At 34.7% G+C, this 20,607-nt stretch overlaps 4 protein-coding genes and 1 pseudogene across 10 annotated transcripts; 3 read left to right on the forward strand and 2 right to left on the reverse strand.

Annotated features, from left to right (window-relative positions):
* The first annotated feature begins 859 nt into the window (after nucleotides 1-859).
* On the forward strand, nucleotides 860-4,642 carry LOC125208199 (uncharacterized). The gene is made up of 10 exons (XM_048107783.2): nucleotides 860-1,292; nucleotides 2,085-2,150; nucleotides 2,376-2,556; nucleotides 2,719-2,915; nucleotides 3,127-3,177; nucleotides 3,264-3,355; nucleotides 3,509-3,630; nucleotides 3,939-4,030; nucleotides 4,116-4,220; nucleotides 4,377-4,642. The coding sequence occupies exons 1-10, from the start codon at nucleotides 948-950 to the stop codon at nucleotides 4,512-4,514; spliced, it is 1,389 nt and encodes a 462-aa protein (XP_047963740.1). The 5' UTR covers nucleotides 860-947; the 3' UTR covers nucleotides 4,515-4,642.
* Nucleotides 4,643-4,990: 348 nt separating this feature from the next.
* Nucleotides 4,991-9,215, forward strand: LOC125204496 (DEAD-box ATP-dependent RNA helicase 35). Of its 3 annotated transcripts, none has more exons than XR_016132627.1 (4): nucleotides 4,991-5,126; nucleotides 5,371-6,290; nucleotides 6,417-8,138; nucleotides 8,233-9,215. XR_016132627.1 is itself a non-coding variant. In XM_048103166.2 (3 exons), the coding sequence occupies exons 1-3, from the start codon at nucleotides 5,124-5,126 to the stop codon at nucleotides 7,279-7,281; spliced, it is 1,788 nt and encodes a 595-aa protein (XP_047959123.1). In that variant the 5' UTR covers nucleotides 4,991-5,123; the 3' UTR covers nucleotides 7,282-9,215. The 3 variants fall into 3 exon arrangements, 1 of the variants encoding a protein (XP_047959123.1); XR_016132628.1 differs by lacking the exon at nucleotides 4,991-5,126 and adding an exon at nucleotides 5,127-5,247; XM_048103166.2 differs by having other exon boundaries at nucleotides 6,417-9,215.
* LOC125204499 (uncharacterized) lies at nucleotides 7,514-8,303 on the reverse strand (annotated as a pseudogene).
* LOC125204497 (uncharacterized) lies at nucleotides 8,752-11,531 on the reverse strand. Of its 5 annotated transcripts, none has more exons than XM_048103171.2 (7): nucleotides 11,344-11,531; nucleotides 11,148-11,253; nucleotides 10,944-11,068; nucleotides 10,725-10,821; nucleotides 9,476-9,585; nucleotides 9,070-9,159; nucleotides 8,752-8,991 (listed from the first exon to the last, which is right to left on the reverse strand). In XM_048103171.2, exons 2-7 carry the CDS (start codon nucleotides 11,188-11,190, stop codon nucleotides 8,917-8,919), a joined length of 540 nt encoding a protein of 179 aa, XP_047959128.1. In that variant the 5' UTR covers nucleotides 11,191-11,253; nucleotides 11,344-11,531; the 3' UTR covers nucleotides 8,752-8,916. The 5 variants fall into 5 exon arrangements, with proteins under 5 accessions (XP_047959128.1, XP_047959125.1, XP_047959127.1 ...); XM_048103168.2 differs by having other exon boundaries at nucleotides 11,152-11,253; nucleotides 11,344-11,528; XM_048103170.2 differs by having other exon boundaries at nucleotides 8,752-8,967; nucleotides 11,152-11,253; nucleotides 11,344-11,527.
* A 7,188-nt stretch (nucleotides 11,532-18,719) lies between these two features.
* Nucleotides 18,720-19,422, forward strand: LOC125203170 (VQ motif-containing protein 11-like). Its single transcript, XM_048101473.2, has one exon. The coding sequence runs from the start codon at nucleotides 18,774-18,776 to the stop codon at nucleotides 19,254-19,256; it is 483 nt and encodes a 160-aa protein (XP_047957430.2). The 5' UTR covers nucleotides 18,720-18,773; the 3' UTR covers nucleotides 19,257-19,422.
* The last annotated feature ends 1,185 nt before the right edge of the window (nucleotides 19,423-20,607 follow it).

The following is a 20,607-nucleotide window of genomic DNA, read 5'->3' on the forward strand; positions in this document are numbered from 1 at the left end:
AACGCCACTCGGCGAAGCAACGGCAACATTATCGCCGAATTATCGCCGACTTCGCCACAATGGCCGGCGATAATTCGGCGATAACCGGCGATTTATCGCCGAGAATTCGCCACCTCCATTGGGAATGCTCTCAAGGGAATTTATTAGCTATGGGCCCATTTTAGTGGAAATTTTGGACGCAACCTAATCAAGCTTAATCAAATTCAATCTACTTGCATTATATATAATCCTATCTCTAGCAAACACGAATGATTGCGCCTTTTTTAATTCTATTTTAGTTTTCATTATATACGGCTCACCCAAAGTAAATTAAATCAAGAAAAAAATATTCGATCAATTTATTTCATCATTATAATAAATAAATCACTACTAACTTTACGATATAAGATTGGACACACGAAAATCCAAATGGATTCTTTCTATGATGTTGATGTCTTCAAATTACTAATTATTAAGTGCAAAATAGAATGGACTTACCTAAAACACAGTGCGTTAACCTAAGTATGAACTTTTTATTTAACTTATACTTAGATATATGTCTTCTCAAGCTTTTAGACTTAATCTTCAAGCTTTTATCAAAGTTAGTGTGGAGGACATTCACCTTTTCCCGAATGGGAGATTAAATCTTAGTAATTATGACAAATTAGGCTTTTAAGACTAAAAAAGTCATTGGAGTATTGATAGTGTATCTTTGATCTTCGCATCAATGATTCATGGTGTTAATATGTCTCTTTTGAGGTTTGGATACAAAATTAGCAATTTTGGATTACAAATTAAATCAGGGTGTGATTTGATAATACCAAGAAGAGAGACAAAACAGTCCCATTTTGTCTGGATAAAACTGATATAGACTAACAAATATTGAGAAACAAACGAAATATTCCAAGCACAAATTTTGCGGTGTCACAATTCAAGAACTGTGAATACCATAAACCCTATCTCTCTCAATGGAAACCGTAGCATCAGTTTCCATGGAATTCGCCTCGAATTTTATGGGATTAGCCAAAAGCCGCTCTTATCCAATTTCATCCGTAAAAACCGCGCATTTCTTCAGCAGAAACAGGCAAAATTTCACTGTCCAAAGCCGCAAGTTCTTGGCTTGCACCATTTCTGACAATTCAAGAATCGTGCGCTCATCGAAGCAGCCGAAGAGGCGCTTTTGCCGCAGGCTGACGGCCGCCTCCGCCGCCAGCTCAGCAGCAGAAACTGAAGATTCTGGCGTTGTGACTAAAATCCCTCCTGATAATAGAATCCCAGCTACCATTATTACTGGCTTCTTGGGTTCTGGAAAGGTATTTGCAGTGTTTTGATTTTCACAGTTTTGTGTTGAGCATTTGAGTTTATCTTTCTCTTTTTATGTGAATTGAATGAATTTTGGTGAGGGTTTGTGTTTGTTGCAATTTCGCTAAGTATACTGTGGGTGGATTATGATGGGAACTCACCCGCATTGTCGTGATTATAGACTTTTAATAAGTAGTTAAAGATTTATCCTTTTTGATTTATTTTATTTATCAGTGTTACTAAAGGTAATTGGCTAGTTTTTCTTATTGTGCTATTTTTGTTTAGTGATATTGAATTCTGCTATATTAGAGACTTTTTTAATTCTTGGACTTCTATATTGCCAAAGTTCTGATCTTGCTAAACATCTATTTGATGAGGGTTTGTGTTTGTTGCAATTTTGTTAAAGTATATGAGGTGGGAATGCACAGTGGGGATTAAAGACTTCCAAAAAGTTAAAGATTATCTCTTTGATTGATTTTCTATCACTAGAGGTGAATAGGATAGTTTTTTATTGTACTTCTATATTGCTAAAGTTTTTATCTTGCTAAACGTCTATTTGAACTTTTTATATGAAGTCAGCAGCACCTAGAATGTTTAGTTTTTATGTTGATGGAGTGACTTTGCATCGGCCACTAAAACTAATGATAGGGGAGATGCTAGTTTGTTATTATTTAATTAGTAGTCCATCTTTGTATTCTTGAGAGAAGGCTTGTATATTCCTATATGTACATAAGCTCAGTGAATTATGTTTACCTTGTTTTTAGCTGATGTACCCTTCTTGTTGATTCTCAATTGTTTTGCAGACAACCTTGTTAAACCACATCTTGACTGCTGATCATGGGAAGCGCATTGCAGTTATTGAAAATGAGGTATGAAGTGTAGATAGTATTAGCGATGGAGTGGATATTACTAATACTCAAATGGGCTTCCAGATTAGAGAGCTTCTGATATGATTCAATTGGGACTGCAATGCATTCTTTTCTCTCAAGAGCACTGATACATGAGACTTGAATGTTTAGTTTTTATTTGGAATATGCAGTTTTGGAATTCTAGGTTGATCAATTCTAATTTTGGTTGACTTGCTTGTATACCAGTTCGGTGAAGTTGACATTGATGGCTCCCTAGTTGCTGCCAAAGCTGCTGGAGCAGAGGACATTATGATGCTCAATAACGGATGTCTATGTTGCACCGTGAGAGGGGATCTTGTAAGGATGATTTCGGAACTTGTTAGTACGAAGAAAGGGAAATTTGATCACATTGTTATTGAGACAACAGGTAGGCTGACTGAATAAACGTTATTTAATGATGTTAAATTGTCATGACAAGTTCATTGTCTTTAATCAACATTCAAAGAGGATTGAGCATTCCTATTTTTATCTTCCCACTTTGATTGAATCAAAATTGATACTTGGATCCATATGCTGCATGTCTTTTTAGGATTAGCAAATCCAGCACCAATTATTCAGACGTTTTACGCTGAGGATCAACTATTTAATGATGTTAAACTTGATGGAGTGGTCACACTTGTTGATGCTAAGCATGCTGGTATTCACCTTAATGAAGTGAAGCCAGAAGGTGTTGTCAATGAGGCAATAGAGCAAATTGCATATGCTGATCGCATCATAGTTAACAAGGTACGAGGTTGTTGTGGTTACATGTTCTATTCCTGGAAAACTAAAACGTAAAGTTTGTTAGTGAGCATTAGCCAATTTGTGCCTTCTTTTCAGTTTCTTATTTGCTTAACTCGCGCCTTCCTGGAATGTCTTACTCTAAATCATGTTGCTTCCCTAGCTATGCATCGGATTTGACATTTTTAAGACTGATTACATGATATTTTGATTACAGACCGATCTTGTTGGAGAACCTGCAGTTGCTTCTCTGGTTGAAAGGATAAGGGTGTGTTTTCTCAAACATCCCGTTTGACTGCTTTTCCCCTTCTTTTTTCCCGTATCCTCTCTAACTAGTTCTTTCTTGTAATTCAGGGCATAAACCGTATGGCTCAGCTAAAGGGAACACAATATGGACAAGTTGATTTGGATTATGTTCTTGGGGTTGGAGGTTTCGATTTGGAAAGGTCTAATTCCATTTAGATCTTGATCATAAGAGTTGTGTCTCTTAGGCCTTAGCAGATGATCCTTTGTATAGTTGGTTTTGCATGCTGACATTTTGTTTAGTATTTTTATGAAATTTAATGTGTAGTTTTCTCAAGTTAAGTGAAAACATGCAGAATTGATAGTGCTGTTGACGTGGACCACTCAAAGGAAGAACATGGTGGCCATAGCCATGAGCACAAGCATGATCACGAGCACCATCATCATGATCATGAACATGACCATAGCCATAGCCATGGTAACTCTAAAACTTTTTGTTTCTTTACTGTCTTGAGAATTGCCTTGAAGAATACACACGCGTTTTGTTATACGATTTAGAAGTGTTAACGGAAATTTTATTATCAGATGTCTGTCTTTCTCTGTAGCTCCGGCCTTTTGCTTTTTACTTGAGGCTACTGGAAAAATCAAGTTATCCAATTGATTTACTCTCTATCTGAGGCGAAATGACATTTTTACCTTTATCTGAGCTGCTTAACTAATGTTGAGACTATAAAACAGTCGCGGGCCTTTGAGCTTGCCATACTGACTACTTGAATGCTGTTGCAGAACATCACGATGACCACCACCACGATCATACACACGACCCTGGTGTTTCTTCAGTTAGCATAGTTTGTGAAGGGACCTTGGATCTTGAAAAGGTTGGTTGCTCGACCGTCTTCATCTTTCTAACATTTATTCAATGGGAATCTCTATGCAGTGCTGATTTGGTTTGCCATATTACAGGCTAACATGTGGCTAGGTAACCTATTGTTAGACAGAAGCGAGGACATATATCGAATGAAGGGTCTTCTATCTGTTGATGGCATGGACGAGCGATTTGTTTTTCAGGTACACTATCTAAACACTTTCCTTTTTTCCCGATCCATAATATGCTTCTTCAGTCTTCGAAATTGTATGTTCTCGGGATCCATAATATAGTTTTCTGTCATCAACACTGTGCTTGAAATATATTGTGTTGTTTTGAGTAATCGTGTATTGTTACAGGGTGTCCACGACATATTCCAAGGTTCACCGGATAGACTGTGGGGCGCGGATGAAGCGAGGGTAAACAAGCTCGTATTTATCGGGAAGAACCTCGACAGGGAGGAACTGGAGCAAGGCTTCAAGGCCTGTCTGTTATAGTTGTAACTTGTAAGGATACATACAATACAATGCAAACCATGTTTTTTGAGGTCATCAATTTCAAAATAAAACATATATTGGCCTCAACTATTCAATAGAGTTGTAACGCTTCATGCCTTAACTTTTCATGATCATTTGTATTGCTATTTAAATAGCTTTGTGTTCAATATTTTATAATCTTTCTTCTTCTATTGGAACACAAATTTTGCAGAGGACATTCCAAAAAAAATTGGTTATTTACTTATTTTGACTGTGACGGAGGAAGTAATAATTAGTTTATAGGTTGCAGATGTCTGGTCCAACGCAAATTAACCCTTTAAACAAAACTACTAATATTAAGTTATCACAAGCATCATTTCTGAAAGAGTTTTTTTTTTTAAAAAAAAAAATCATACTAATATTCATAATAGTAACAAACAAAATTTATATGAGCATAAATCCATTTATTTACCATAGTTTAATTAATATACTCATAAAGAAATGAATAATGATATTATTATTTATTTTTTATTTTGGTAACATACACTATTTTAATGATAAAAATGTGCTCAACCTCGAGATTTTAAAGCAAGAACCTCCGACATATCCACGGTCTTCAAATTCTTAAACATGGTATGTACTTGCGATTGATTATTTATACTAGGTCGTTTTTCAATTTGAGTTCTGTATAAAGTTCGATTTCATGATGTAGCTCCAATTCATGTGTGCAAATTAATTTGGATTTGATTGTAAGGTTGGTTTTTATATTTTGGGGTTTTTCGAGAGAGAGATAGGGTTTCTGATCCATATGCTTGTTTTGAAATATTGGAAAGGTGTTGAATTTTATGCAATTTAATGGTTTACTGAACAATTTTAGGGCTCACACGGCGAAGATATGATGGAAGAGGAAGATGATTACGTTGAATATGTTCCTGTGGCGAAGCGGCGTGCGCTTGAGGCACAGAAGATATTGCAGCGCAGAGGGCAGTCTTCCGCACTCGATGAGGAGATTGAGAAACAGAATCTCGTGGAGGCAAAACCAAGTCTGCTGGTGAAAGCTTCTCAACTGAAGAAAGATCAGCCGGAGATCACCCAAACTGAGCAGATAATTCTACAGGAGAAGGAGATGATTGAACACCTTTCGGATAGGAAAACTTTGATGTCCGTTCGGGAGCTGGCCAAGGGCATCACTTACACCGACCCTCTGCCGACTGGGTGGAGGCCGCCCTTGCCAATAAGAAGGATGTCGAACAAGTCTTGTGATGCCATAAGAAGGCAGTGGCACATTATCGTTGATGGGGAAGATATCCCCCCACCAATCAAGAACTTTAAGGACATGAGGTTTCCGCAGCCCATTTTGAAGAGACTAAAAGCTAAAGGGATTGTGCAGCCGACGCCCATCCAAGTGCAGGGGCTGCCGGTTATTTTGTCTGGGAGGGATATGATCGGGATTGCTTTTACAGGGTCTGGAAAGACCTTAGTGTTTGTGTTGCCGCTCATTATGATTGCGTTGCAGGAGGAGATGATGATGCCAATTGCTCCGGGGGAAGGACCTTTTGGCTTGGTTGTTTGTCCTTCTAGGGAGCTGGCTAGGCAAACTTATGAAGTTGTAGAGATGTTTCTTGAATCATTAAAAGAGGCTGGCTATCCTGAGCTGCGGCCTTTGCTTTGCATTGGAGGAGTTGATATGAAGTTGCAACTTGATGTAGTGAAGAGAGGAGTTCACATCGTGGTTGCTACTCCGGGGCGACTGAAGGATATGCTAGCCAAGAAGAAAATGAATCTAAACAACTGCAGGTAATGATTGCACTCTCTGCTTCTTCTCTCATTTGCAGCTTCTGTTTAATAGGATTGGTAGTTGTTGATTGCTGCATTCGATTGTTAATGTTATTTCATAGATTCTGAAATAAGCTTTTTCTAAAGATATCTGACGTTAGATGAGGCAGATCGTTTGGTGGATCTCGGATTTGAAGATGACATTAGAGAAGTTTTTGATCACTTCAAGAGCCAAAGGCAGACTCTTCTGTTTTCTGCCACTATGCCCACAAAGATTCAGAATTTTGCAAGAAGTGCTCTTGTAAAGCCCGTCACAGTGAATGTCGGAAGGGCTGGAGCAGCGAATTTGGATGTGATTCAAGAAGTTGAATATGTCAAGCAGGAGGCAAAGATCGTTTACCTTCTCGAATGTTTGCAGAAGACGTCACCCCCTGTTTTGGTATTTTGTGAGAACAAAGCAGATGTGGATGACATTCATGAATATCTTCTGTTAAAAGGAGTTGAAGCTGTTGCAATACACGGAGGAAAAGACCAAGAAGACAGAGAATATGCCATATCATCCTTCAAGGCTGGCAAGAAGGATGTTTTAGTGGCTACTGACGTGGCTTCAAAAGGTCTCGATTTTCCTGACATCCAACATGTCATCAACTATGATATGCCAGCAGAAATAGAAAATTATGTTCATCGGATTGGAAGGACAGGGCGATGTGGGAAAACAGGAATTGCGACAACCTTTATCAACAAGAACCAAAGTGAGACAACTCTGCTTGATCTGAAACACCTATTGCAAGAGGCAAAGCAGAGGATACCTCCAGTTCTGGCCGAGCTCAATGACCCGATGGAAGATGCGGAGGCGATAGCTAATGCAAGTGGAGTGAAAGGGTGCGCCTACTGTGGTGGGCTTGGTCATCGTATTCGAGATTGCCCCAAGTTGGAACATCAAAAGAGCCAGCAAATTGCCAGTTCGAGAAGAGATTATTTTGGTTCTGGGGGCTACCGTGGGGAAATGTGATTACTAAGTTATGTCTTTCTCTTTACTCCCAAGTTTATTCTGAAAATAGCACGTTCAGTCTGAAAATCGATATATGATACTTTTCCACCTGCCTTATTTCGATTTATAGTTTGTGTCCTAAAACTTACTGCAGTTGGATAAATTTTTGAAAGAAAGGATTCTGGTACTCGTTTCAAGAATTTATTTTGGATTTCAGGGAATGACTCCCTGAAATGTTATTCCCACTGAAAGTCTAGACAATAAGTGTAAAGCAAGCATGCCAAACATAAATAGAATTACTCCTAGACTTCCATCTATCAGCTATCTTTGAAACGAGAAGTAAGCTTAGGTTGAATCTTGTAATAATACTTTAGTTCTTGAGACCTTGTTCACAATGGATGGATTAGCTTCTTGGTATAGGATCTGCAGTAGACCTGCTCGTCTTTCTCTTTCCTGTACATGTGAAATGCACACACTTAGGAGAAGTGAGGAAGTACGATATGCTATATCTTAATAATGAACAAGAGATAGCTAAAGTTCTCTTTTGTTTCAGTTTTTGACTTTTTTCCCCTAACACTGCTAGTTTGGATCAAACTCATCAAAGTACTACTTTTTTCTTTACTATTTACTGTTTGGTTCTTGATACCTTCACTCTCGGAATGCCATGGCTACGCGATTCTCCTCTCTCTGCTCCACGCTGCAATAGGTGACGTTGCACGGTGTAAAGCTGCAGGTGTATATCGCCAATCAGTGTTCTACTTTCTTCCGCGCTCTCAAGCAGAGCACCCTTTAAGATTTCAGCCTCCTCTTCAAGAATCTTCAATCTTCCTTCGAGCCGTTTAATTTCAGCTTCTCCTCTCCAGTTATCGGAGCTAGAGGTGCTCGTCGGCTGTACCAACTGCTTCTTGCATCTTGATGTGCTCGCTTCATTGGAATATTGATCGTTGGGCATATCTGTCTCGTTTGTTGTAGGTTGTGGAGAAATATGCTCCTGAAGACTGTAATCGAACTTGGTTTTCTTTACATTGAAGCAAGTATGTCATTTGTCAACTTGTAAGTTGGTGATCATGACTGCACGAGAGAGAGATTGGAGGTTGGTGGTGCAAGATTTGTCCCATTATGTTTTGCAGGCAGAAAATTCGGCTGGTATTTGTATGAAGGCGGTTATGACGTTTTATAGCAGCATTTGTTTTCCACTTTTAGAAAAATAGTGGGATCTTCTTCTGAATCTCATCACGTGGTGTATTTGTCTATATACATGGGTTTAAATTAAAGGTTCAAACTTCAAAGTGCTCTTCAGTCAAAGGCAGCTGCAAAATATCGAGCAGAGAATGAAGTACTACTAGATTTTACGGGATTTAGGTACGATCTCATTCATTGAAGCGTAAGTTCCATCCCAAAACTTATTAGTAATAAGAGTGATTCATTAGGTATTTAAGTTGATGTTTTTTATTTTCATATTTTCAATATGAGAGAATCTGTATCAGGAGATAAAGCAAGTCGGCAAAGACTAAGATTTATTTAGACACAGGTCTCCTATTTCCTCTGTTGAATTTTCTTCAAAGGTGTAATAATGCTGTTATATTGCATTTGTGCACATATACAAGTTGCTGCATTTTCAATGGAAGATGAAGATGAGTAGCAGCTTTGACTAGGCTACTCCACTGGGATTTCTACTTCCATTTTCAAACCTTGATGATCCAGTATCTGCATTAAAGAATCGAACCAAAGCTAAAGCTCAGATCATAAATGTTGGTTCAGATCTTTGCTAGAGAAAAAACTACGAGGAAAATGTTAAGAGATACGAACCTTGATGAAGTCGTCCAACATAAGAGACGACTCTTTTGTGTAACCTGCTTCTTGCAACAGCTGACTAAGAACCTCCTGCCCCCAGAAGAGCTTCTCAGAAAAAAAAAAAAAAAAAAAAAAAAAAAAAAAAAAAAAAAGAAGAAAAAGTTCGGTTTTGCCATATTTTCAGTTCCTCATCTACATCTTTAACTAAACCACAAAGGCTAGGCTTGAGGCCACACAAAACAATGCCTACTTTGGTCTTTATTAAGCTATCTAACACTACCGGAAAACACAGACCCCTTGACTATAAAAATCTGAATCAAAACTGGTAAGTGATAGTTTAGTCTTATTTAACAAAACATCCATCACAAAAATATTTGACTACTGTGATTCTCCTCTGTAAAATGTTGCACAGTATAATTACCTCTTGTTGCTTGTCTGATATAAACGCGCCACTGAGATCCTGGAGCACTTCTATAATTTCTTTGAAAGTCACCTTCCCATTGCTATCAGAATCATATACTTTGAAGATAACTAGACAAGAACAAGAGAAATACACCTTTTCAATAATCTTCCTTAACAGTCACATGTTTAGCAGTCTTATTTGTAGTACTTCTCTAACTTGATTTATCATCAAGGAATCCCACATCATAGAAGAACAGTTGAAAGCTATCAAATATTAATAACATCAATTAGAAGAACAATTGAAAGCTATCAAATATTAATAACATCAATTAGAAGAACAATTGAAAGCTATCAAATATTAATAACATCAATTAGAGCACTCCCAATGGGTCGGCGTTAAATCCGGCGAAAAATCGCCGATTATCGCCGGATTATCGCCGAGCGTTGGAGTGAATTCGGCGATAATTCGGCGATAAAACTCCCTTATTATCGCCAACTCCCTTATTATCGCCGATTTATCGCCGAATCATCGCCGACCACTGTGGGCGCGATTCGGCGATAAATCGGCGATAAATTTTTTTTTTAATTAATTTTTTTTTTAAATCTTTGTTTTTATTTGTAGTTTTTGTAGTTTTTTTTATTTGTAGTTTTTTTTAAATCTTTGTTTTTTTAAATCTTTATTTTTTTAAATCTTTGTTTTTTATAGTTTTTATTTGTAGTTTTTTTTAAATCTTTGTTTTTTTAAATTATTGGTTTTTTATGTTTTTTATTTGTAGTTTTTTTTTTCTCGTTGTATTATATTTTCCAATGATTAATACAACGATGAATTGTTCATTATAAATCTATTTATTAAACACATTTGTAGGGAAAATTAAACAATATTAAAAATGATGATGTAAAAATGAAATGTTGAGTTAGGGAGAAATAAGGGAGAAATAAGGGAGAAACCATTGGAGTAGTTGGCTAAAAGTTGGCTAAAAATTGGGGATAAATTTTGGTGATGATGTGGCGCTGATGTGGCAGGAGTTAGGGAGAAATAAGGGAGAAATAAGGGAGACCATTGGGAGTGCTCTTAGAAGAACAATTGAAAGCTATCAAATATTAATAACATCAATATTCAGCCATCCAAAAGTCACTGAAATTTGACTCAGAAAGCTCACTAAACTTAAGTCCACCTTACATTCATGGTAGATTGTTACAAAAACCAACTGTACTAGCAATGGATCAATCACTCCCTAAAAACGCTTAGGCAGAGGCGCGATACTTACGCTCGATTTTCTGTTGTACAGTTGCTTTAGCACTGAAAGCAGACAAGAATGCAACAAAGTCCTTGAAATTCAGCCCATCTGTCATTTTAAGCAACCTCTGTAACACCAGAGTAACACCATCACTTATCAGTTAGTAGTATCACACAATACTTCAACACGAAAGCAAGCATCAAAGTCGACAAATAATGGATTGAATCATCATCATATGAGAGAATCTACCTGAGAAAGTGGATTCATAGCAAACTCAGGTACTGACAAGAACTCATCACTTGAAATGAAGCCTTTGGAATTCCTATCTAGTTGGCAAAATCTCTTGTAAAGAGACACTATCTCTTGCTGAGTAACTATGCCACCACATTCCCAAGAAAAAATTAACACCATAAATTCTTGATTTTTTCCCCACAAAATTACCAAAGACAATACCTACATAGATGATTACAGTGTTCTTGAACTTCTTCAATATCATACTGAGTCAACACCGATAACGCACTCCCCATTGCTAAAAACTAGTATAAAATTATAAATCAACCTGCGAAGATGAATCAAGAAAATACTCCATAAAGGAAGCCACCTATCAAAATCGCATCTTTAGAAAAGAGTGAAATATGAATAATGCTACCTGAGAAAGAGAGAGAGATGAGTGAGGGATAAGAATGGCGAGTGTGATTCCGAGAGATTTGGTGGGGATTAAAAAGGGAAAGAGGATTGAGATTGCTTAGTCATCACCGCGGCCAAGAAAAGAAAGATTGTTGGATGTGGCGAGGAATTTGATGTTTATCGATTATCGTTATGAAAGTTGATTGGTTCACACAATTTTCCAATTTGATTTGACTCTTTTTATAATCTCTCAATACTCAAGATATTTTAAAATTAAAATTCATAATTATATTTTTCTTTTCTACCTAAAATTAAATGAGTAAAGTTTGAGGTTTGACGAGCTTCATGGGGAATATTTTGGCATATTACAGCAAATATTTGCATTAATTTGTGAAATTCATGGCAATTAGCAAGATATAAACATCAACTAATCAAAAATAAAATACAGTACTACCAGTTTCTACTCCATCATTTCCATAGAAATAGGCTCTTTAGAATTGACATGAGTGTGAATACATAATTTAGTAAAGTAAGATAGAAGGAGAAAAGCAGTTGAAATTGTGCAGTGGATGATAAGTCTCATAAATGATAAAGTAAAAGAGAAGGAGAAAAATATTTCTATCAATGAATATGGACTATTTTTTTTAGGACGGACGAAAAAAAGAAATATGGTCTATTTCTATGGGACGGCTATAGTATTTTTTTTATATTCATACGAAGATATGGCCCATTTAGATGGGCTTGCATAGTTAACGAATACTCTAATTGGGCTTCTTACAAATGTTTAACTTGGGCTTTAGTTCTTTGAGTTTCTCAGATGAGGAAATTGATTTATACTGATCCTCTTTTGAAAAAAATGTTGAGGAAATTGATCTTGTTAAATAATTTCAATGATTTGGGATTTCTCTCCCTACCTTTTTGTGACAATATTATAGCCATTCACATCACGTAGGTACGAATGAAACATATCATGTTTCGTTTTTATTGGAAATATGGAACAAAACCATCTATTTATGTACAGATTTATTGGTGGACACATTCTTAATCAGGAATGAAGTAATCAAAACTAGTTGATTAATAATTTGAGTCGATTAAATGAGATTTAATTTAATTTTGGACTACTACAAAAGTGACATAATAGTGTCGTCCACACAAAAACACGAATGATTGAGTGCTCTTATAGATGTCATTCCATGATTAAACTTTTGACTATGAAAAAAATGAACATGAAATAGATCTTTATGTTCAGAAAATTAGGACCCCAAAAATGGGTTATGTAACAATTTGTCAAGATAGTATTAACCCATTTTTAAAAAAAAAATCAATTATGTTCTAAGTCGTGACAATATGTAATACTAGACATTCTTGTTAAAAAAAAACTACTACTATGAATTTTATTGCCATTTTCCATGACAACATGAATATTTTCTAGCCACTTTGACTTTTATAAATAGGAAAACAATTTTAAAAATCAAAATGAGCTGTACAATTACTAATTTTTACTCCAAATCAGATTTCAGTCCCTCATTAATAATCGTAGCATGAATTCTTTTATAATAACAAGCTCATAATATGATATTAGCATACTTTTTTAATTAATACAATTCTGAGTTAGTTTGGTGGTAACTTTCCTTCAATAAAACCCTAAATTAAAATATATTAAAATTTGTGTGACTTTCTCACTATTAGTTCCAAGAAAATTTTCAACGAATCACAAAATTACGAGTGTAAAAAATAAGTTGCGGTGGAGGAGGCTCCCCAATAGATAAATATCCCAATTCTTCAAAAAAAAATTCACAGCCTTTTATAAGATTCCGAATATTATGAAATATCCAAATTTTACACCTTGCAAACATCTGCACATGGAAATTGCGAGAAATAAGGAAGAGCGAGAAATGGTATAATTATTGAATATATTATTGAAGAATATTATGTGTGTGTATGAATATATAATATAATCATTTTTTAAAAATGAAAAGCATTATGGACCATTGATAATTGTGTAACTGAAAATATTGGAAAGAAGTACTCCTTCCTCCATCTCATTCTGCAGTTCTTTTGGACATTAAATTTAAGCGTGATGTTTTTGGACAGTAAATTAAGTCGAAAGATATATAATAAAATGTGAAATATCAAAACGGTAAGAATCTTAACTCAATTAAACACGGGAGAGAGGAAACATGTAGTATAACCGAATTGATATTTTTTCTTTGTCATGCTTCTATATACATGCGTTAATATACTGCTATGTTGTGGGGAGTGATCAACTGCTAATTCATCATTTAATTGTTAACTACAATTAATTTAAGGCCATAAGATTTTAGAAAACGTGTGGTCTACAATTTACCATATGTAATTTTTGTTTTTATTAATTAAATTGAAAAAGATAAAAAAAAATTCAAATAGGGTTTTGGATGAAAATGTCAATATAGTGTTCCGAAAATATCAACTCAATGCTTTGAGAATGTCAACACAATGCTTTAAGAATGTTAACCCATTCCTTATATTGACATTCTACATGTGTTATATTGATATATTTTATATAGTACGTTGACATTTCTGCTTGTACGAAAAAATTTAAAAAAAATTATGCACGTATGATATCGTTGGAATCCTTATGAAATTATTTGATATATGTTATATGAATTTAAAGTTTTGGGATTTCTTTTAAAAGTTAGTTATAACTAAACATATAGTTAATTGACATTAATACCCCTATTCATATTTTTTGGAATTAATCCTATGGCCTTATTGACGTTTTTCGTTGATCGTATTGACATTTAGGGATTAATAATCTAAGCCCTTAATTTAAAAATCTAATAGTTATTATTTAGTTGTAGTTAGCAATTAAGTTATGAGCTAGCGATATAACACTCCCCTATACTACTATTATATACTACTATTATGTTAATATTGATTATAACTTGATTTGACTTTTTTTATAATAATCACAAACATACAAAAAATCAATCATCCATAATAATTAACTGAATCTACACGGGAAGAAAACAAACTTCTCTGATAGAAGGTTCATCATATAAATTTTTTCACTACAACTATTACCAGGAATCAATCAAATTATACATAGTCTTTATGGTTTACCATTATAATGAAAAGAAAAATGAGTAGTAATAGATAAAAAGCTACTATTATCATACATAAAGTATACGGAGTAGTATTATTATATAAATATAAGTATCAATATTCAACACAGAAATTATTTAATTTAATAGTATAATAATACAACGTCGTTTCGTTAGCTACAATGTAACGTCGTTTAGATTGACGTCCGATAGTATCTCGTAATTAAGTTATCAAGCTATGTCAGCGTGAGAGTCTCAGTTGACATTCAAATTTAGAAAATTTTCATGCAAATTATCAAATTTACAAAGGTAAAGAGTCCATTATTATAAAACCTATAATAACAAAAAATGAAATTTCTATATGAAGTGAGAGTGATGTGTATGTATATACATATTTTTGGAAAGGGCCCTTATATCTTACAGATATCAGCTCTGAAGTTTGCAATTCATGGAAGGAACAAGTTAAGATATATATGGACTGTATTTTTCACTTCATTGTCAAATCAAACCACATACATCCATCCAAACACATCTTCTTTTTTCTCATAAATAAACTCCATCAAAAGTCTTTTCAAAATAATATTGATGCTTGAATTTTATAATTAACTCTACGTTGAAAGTAAAACTGTTTATCACGGCAATTAGTTGAAAAAAAAAAATTAATCCTAAAGAAAATTTAAAAAAAAAACTAGAAAAAGTATGTGTATGTGTCATAAGAATTTGATTATTTAATTTTATAAATGTTTTTATGTTAGAAATGTTCACTTTTCGGTGTTGCATCATTAGAAATGTTTTTATGTTACCATAGTTTGTAACCACACAATCCATAGTGATCACACACTTGTATAGCGTTAATTTTATAATAAAATGTGATTGAAATAAGAATATAGTTTCATTTAGTCATAAGTTGTCAATATTTTATTGCATAATGACTACTCGGCTACTCCTATATTTTAATACGCAATACAATAACTTTTTTTTAAGATTGAGAATTACAGATAGATAGTCAGTTTAAGTTACTCAAATAAGCAATTCGTATGGTGTTCATCAGATTATGGTAAACATAAATAGATAAATTTTGGTGTCCATCTATATATAGCATTTATTAACAATTTCGACTATCAATCAATTCAATTGCAACAATCGTTTCTATTTATTATGCATCAGACTATAAATTCTAAATGTACTTGATTTTACCCAACAGATCCTTATTTGTTGGCATAATTAATACTGCATGAAAAATTGCTTAATGTATTAGTAAAATAATACTAGTAGCTTAAAATAAATGTAAAATAGAAAAAAGGTTTGTTCAATTATTTCAATGGATAGTATGGAAAAAGGTGAGGCATAAATTATTGCTGAAAAGATCAGAGAAATTTGCAGGAAGAAACAAATGAGTGAAATGAAAGGTCCCGTGAAAGTCAGAAATACAAAAGAAAAAGTGAAAAAAAAAAAACTAAATGCCAAGAATATGTATTTTATTGAAACCCCCTGCCATATTTACCTTTTCCTACTCTACAAATTCATTATCCCACCTAATCGATCTACTAATATTTCAAAAATTAACAACTTATAAAAATATAGCTAATTAATTAATAACGATTTGAACACACTATCACTTTCATCCTTATCTATCTCATCAAATAGTTAATTAATTAAAATATTAAGATATATGCTTAATGCTTCGCTCTAAAAAAATGTGTAGAATAATTACTAGTACCACATTTTATGTTCTCTATAAAAATAGCATTTTCATATTTAGAACATGACATATACTCACTTTAAATTTCAATGTCCTAAACATCATCACTTCTTTACCAAAAAACCAAACACTCTTGCATGCATTCTTGATTCTCCTATTAGCTAAGTACTCCGTACTACTATATTTAATGTACATTTTCTTAGGAAAAAGTAATTAGATGTATTATTAGTAGGGAATGAATTTTTTCTAGTTATTACTACTAAATAAAAGGTGACATAGAACTATAATTTGACATGTAAAAGTCGCCCCCTTAAAGTGTCGAGATAAAATTTATTAGTACTCCGAAGAATATAAACTTAGAAAATACTAGTAAGACTTTGGTAACATTTTTTCAAAAGTCAAAATAATACACTAGCTGTATGCATTAATTTTTTTTAGTCTGTTCATAAAAGTATCTCTAGCAATGTAAATTGAGAAAGTATATTTCTCATTTACCTTCTAAAAAATATAATTATACCTTTTGAAAAGTAATGAACTCCAAGGAAAGAAGATAAATTTAAAAAATAAAATAACTACTCCCTTCGTTCACGAATAAGAGTTCCATTTTTCCATTTTGGTCCGTCCACAAATAAGAATCCCAGTTCATAATCATCATAAATGGTAAAGAGACCCCACATTCCACTAATTCATTTTACTCACGTATCATTTAAAACTAATATATACAAGTGAGACCCCTATTCCACTAACTTTCTTCCACCCACTTTTCTTAACCTTTCTTAAATCCCGCGCCATTTAAAAATGAGACTCTTAATCGTGGACGGAGGATATTAGAAATGGGCCACTCACCCCTTAAAAGGTCTCATAAGGGGGAGGGTTATCCACACTTATATAGAGAAGTTGATCATCACCAAGCCGATGTGGGACAAGATATTAGAATTTTAACACGCCCCCTCACGTGTGGGCCGGAATGACACATCGGACTTCCATCACGTGGGTAGGCAAGAGAAAAGATAAAGAGATAAACCATCATCGACTTGGGCCCTGCTCTGATACCATATTAGAAATGGGCCACTCACCCCTTAAAAGGCCTCATAAGGGGGAGGGTTATCCACACTTATATAGAGAAGCTAGGATCATCACCAAGCCGATGTGGGACAAGATATTAGAATTTTAACAGAGGAAGTAAGTTTTTACCTTTTGTACCAATAAGGCATAAATATATTTTCTCAAAATGAAAGAAGGTATAAATACCTCCTCAAATACTATTTTTATTGAAGCATGAAACTTTATAAAAAAGAGGTAAATATTAATTATTTTTCTTTACATCTCTAATGTGAGACTAATTATCTATTAATAATATTTTAATTATCTTTTTTATCTCTTTTATTTTATTAATTGTGTATTAAAATTTTGTATTATTAATAATTTTTTTATCTTTTTTATTTTATTAATTGTGTATTAAAATTTGTGTTCAATCAAAAGTGTTATACTATTATAGTATTTGGAACGGAAGGAGGATTAGACCACAAAAGTAAATTTTGATTTGTTCGAGGATGTTGATCTCTCCTCAATTATAGGTAAAATGTACAGTAGCAAAATCGTTTGATCAAATCAAAGCCATTAAAATAAAATATGATAAATTTTGACTTATGAAACAGTAATGCTAGTAACTGGAACAAATTCACCTCTATTTATATTTAACACATAAAAAAACAAAAAACAGTATAGTGAAAGTGGGGTCCACTGGTGATAGGAAACCTGTAAGTCTACTCCTCGTTTCCCGTTTCAATGCCCCCGCAAATGACTCATCATTTGTGGCTCCCACCATTTATTATTTCCTCTTTTGGATTTTCACCATTTATTTAATTGAATTTATTTTCCTCTAATTTTTTTCCTTACAACAACAATTATTGGTAGCTTCGATTTTCATTTTCAATGAGTTTGTGTTGTGTACATACATGTGACTAATATGGTAAGATTTATTAGTCAACTTATATACTCCATGTGTATGTAAATATACATTAATAAGATGTAATTCATCTAAAATACAGAAACTCTCCACCAATTCTTATTTAATACGTGATTGAAATTTTCAGGTTGAATTCTTTAGACATTTCGACGTCCACCTAAGCATTAATTTGTGAGCAATTAACAGTTATAGGAATAAACAAAATATATGAAAATTTGTGAAATTTGAAAAAAATAATTGTAATCCATGAGCAAAATCAAAATTAATTATTTGTCATTCCTCTAAAAACAGTTCATTTATGTCTGTCAAAATTAATTCATTTAATTTTTAGAAATATTTTCACTATACATTACACTAATATTACTAACAATAATATGAACCCTTTTTTTACTCATGTTATTTCAACTACTCTCACTTTATTTTTCTTTTATTATTTTGCATTTAAACTGTCATCCCAAATTATTTGTGATACAAATATTAAAATTATACCTTATCTCTTATCAGTACTAGAACCCAAAACCAATATTGGCAAAAAGAGTTTTGACATTTTTCACACCCCTCATCCACAAAAATCTAACTACAAAATATTAAAAGAAGTAAATGAAGTAAAATTTAAAATAAATAAAAAACACAGCATAAAAGGAACTCCATTTTTTTGCCTCTCTTCCCGCTTTCACAAACTCACCGACCTTCATCCGATGGCGTCGTCTTCTTCTTCTTCCAACCCGAACCGAAACCCATACCCGCACCCGTTATTCATGCAAGCCTTCGACCCCAACTCCATACCCAACACCACCTTCGTCCAAGCCGACCCGTCCACGTTCCGCGCCGTCGTCCAGCGCCTCACCGGAAAACCCATCTCCGGCGACATCGGTCCCCGCCGGCCGGCGTTCAAGCTCCACGAGCGGCGCCCCACTGCCCGGAAGCTGGAGATCAAACTCGGCGGCGGCGGCGCATTGCATTCTCCGGCGAGAGGTCACCGGAGCTTCGCCGGAGAAGGGGCGTCGCCGGTGTCGCCGCTGGAGTATCTGGCGGCGCGTGGGAGCCCGAGGTCGCCGGAGGAGAGAGCCATTGCCGGGAAGGGATTTTATTTTCACCCGAGCCCGCTTAGCACTCCGAGAGGATCCGACCCGCCGGAGCTGCTGCCGCTCTTCCCCCTGCATTCGCCAAGAGATAATTAATTTATTTATTTTAATTAGTATTTTTTTATTGGGATTAGTAGTGTTTAATTATTGGTTTAGTATATTATAAATGTGTGTGTGTGTGTTTGTAAAAATGTTTAGATGTTAGAAAGTGGTGTAATATTTGTGGTTAGAGTGTTATGATGAACTGTTAATTAAAGGTGTATCTAGTTATTGATGAGGCTTTTTAGTGTTCCCTCAAAAAATGTTTCTAAAATACCCCCTCCGTCCCCAAAGACTTCGAACCTTTGGTTGTTCACTACAAATGCATAACCAGAAAAGTAAAAGAGGGACAATTTTTTTTTTTTAAAATATTGTTAGCGGAGAATGAGTCTCCGCTTATTAGAGAGAGAAGTTTTCAAGATTGGAAAATTTATACTTTTCAGAGACGGACTAAAAATGAAGTACTCCCTTCGTCCCACAAAAGATGTCGCACTTGTAGGACGGCACGTGATTTTAGGAGGTTTTATTTTGTGCGTTAAATGGAGAGAGAAAATATAATTTTTATATTCATGTGAGAGAGAACTTTTTCCATAAATGGAAATTTGACATCTATTGTGGGACAAACAAAAAAGAAAAGTGTGACATCTTTTGTGGGACGGAGGGAGTAGTTCATATTTTTTAGGGACGAAGGGAGTAGCATTGAATAATATTTTATTGCAGCAAAAAAGGTGATTCTGTCGCCTTGGCGGACCCCACACTCCGGCCCGAGTTCAATCAGGGTACGCAGTAGCCCGTTAAGGGGGAGGCCTTAACCCATCTCCCAAGACCTCACACTTATGCCTGAGAGATGGAAGCAACTACACTACAACATTGAGATTTGAATCCAGGCTCATTGCAATAAGATCTGCCCCTCCATTGCCAACAGCGCTACGCCCCTGCCGGCATTGAATAATATTTTATGAGAAGTTGACATGATGTTCACTTCCTTTATAATATCATTCTAAAAGAATATTGAATATAGTTAAAAGAATAAATGCAAGATCAAAGTTTTAGTACTCCATTAAAGTTTTAGTAGAATAATATCATTCTACTTCTTTCATTTTGCTTGCATGCACAATTGTGTAAGAAACGCAGAGAGGTACTTGATGCGACAGTCATCCCCGTCGCGCGTATGTGACATCTGCGCCCGATTAGCGTCGTGCGTGCTTGCGAGTGAACTTCATTTTACACATTTATATTAGTACTCCATTATTATTTTGTAGGAAAAGGGAAAATCCTGTAGTAGTGATCATATTCGCCCTATAAGTATAGCATCCCCCACTTCCTTTTGGCAACTTCTTCACTTTCTTGTCAATTTTAGTCATATATTTCCTTTTACTAGGGCTCTTGGAAATAACTAATGATGTTG

Source organism: Salvia hispanica, chromosome 6 (assembly GCF_029641045.1).
Source record: "Salvia hispanica isolate PSC_SH4W2 chromosome 6, Shi_PSC_v1, whole genome shotgun sequence".
Lineage (NCBI taxonomy): Eukaryota > Viridiplantae > Streptophyta > Magnoliopsida > Lamiales > Lamiaceae > Salvia > Salvia hispanica.

Excerpts from the sequence above, each read along its gene's own strand:
- LOC125208199 (XM_048107783.2), top strand. The coding sequence starts at position 948 with ATGGAAACCGTAGCATCAGTTTCCATGGAATTCGCCTCGAATTTTATG. Across the intron at positions 1,293-2,084 it reads GCTTCTTGGGTTCTGGAAAG|ACAACCTTGTTAAACCACAT; the intron begins GTATTTGCAGTG and ends ATTGTTTTGCAG. Across the intron at positions 4,221-4,376 it reads ACGAGCGATTTGTTTTTCAG|GGTGTCCACGACATATTCCA; the intron begins GTACACTATCTA and ends GTATTGTTACAG.
- LOC125204496 (XM_048103166.2), top strand. Across the intron at positions 6,291-6,416 it reads ATGAATCTAAACAACTGCAG|ATATCTGACGTTAGATGAGG; the intron begins GTAATGATTGCA and ends CTTTTTCTAAAG.
- LOC125204497 (XM_048103168.2), bottom strand. The coding sequence starts at position 11,221 with ATGGGGAGTGCGTTATCGGTGTTGACTCAGTATGATATTGAAGAAGTT. Across the intron at positions 9,160-9,475 it reads TATCAGACAAGCAACAAGAG|CTCTTCTGGGGGCAGGAGGT; the intron begins GTAATTATACTG and ends TTTTCTGAGAAG. Across the intron at positions 8,992-9,069 it reads TGTTGGACGACTTCATCAAG|CTTTGGTTCGATTCTTTAAT; the intron begins GTTCGTATCTCT and ends TCTGAGCTTTAG.
- LOC125203170 (XM_048101473.2), top strand. The coding sequence starts at position 18,774 with ATGGCGTCGTCTTCTTCTTCTTCCAACCCGAACCGAAACCCATACCCG.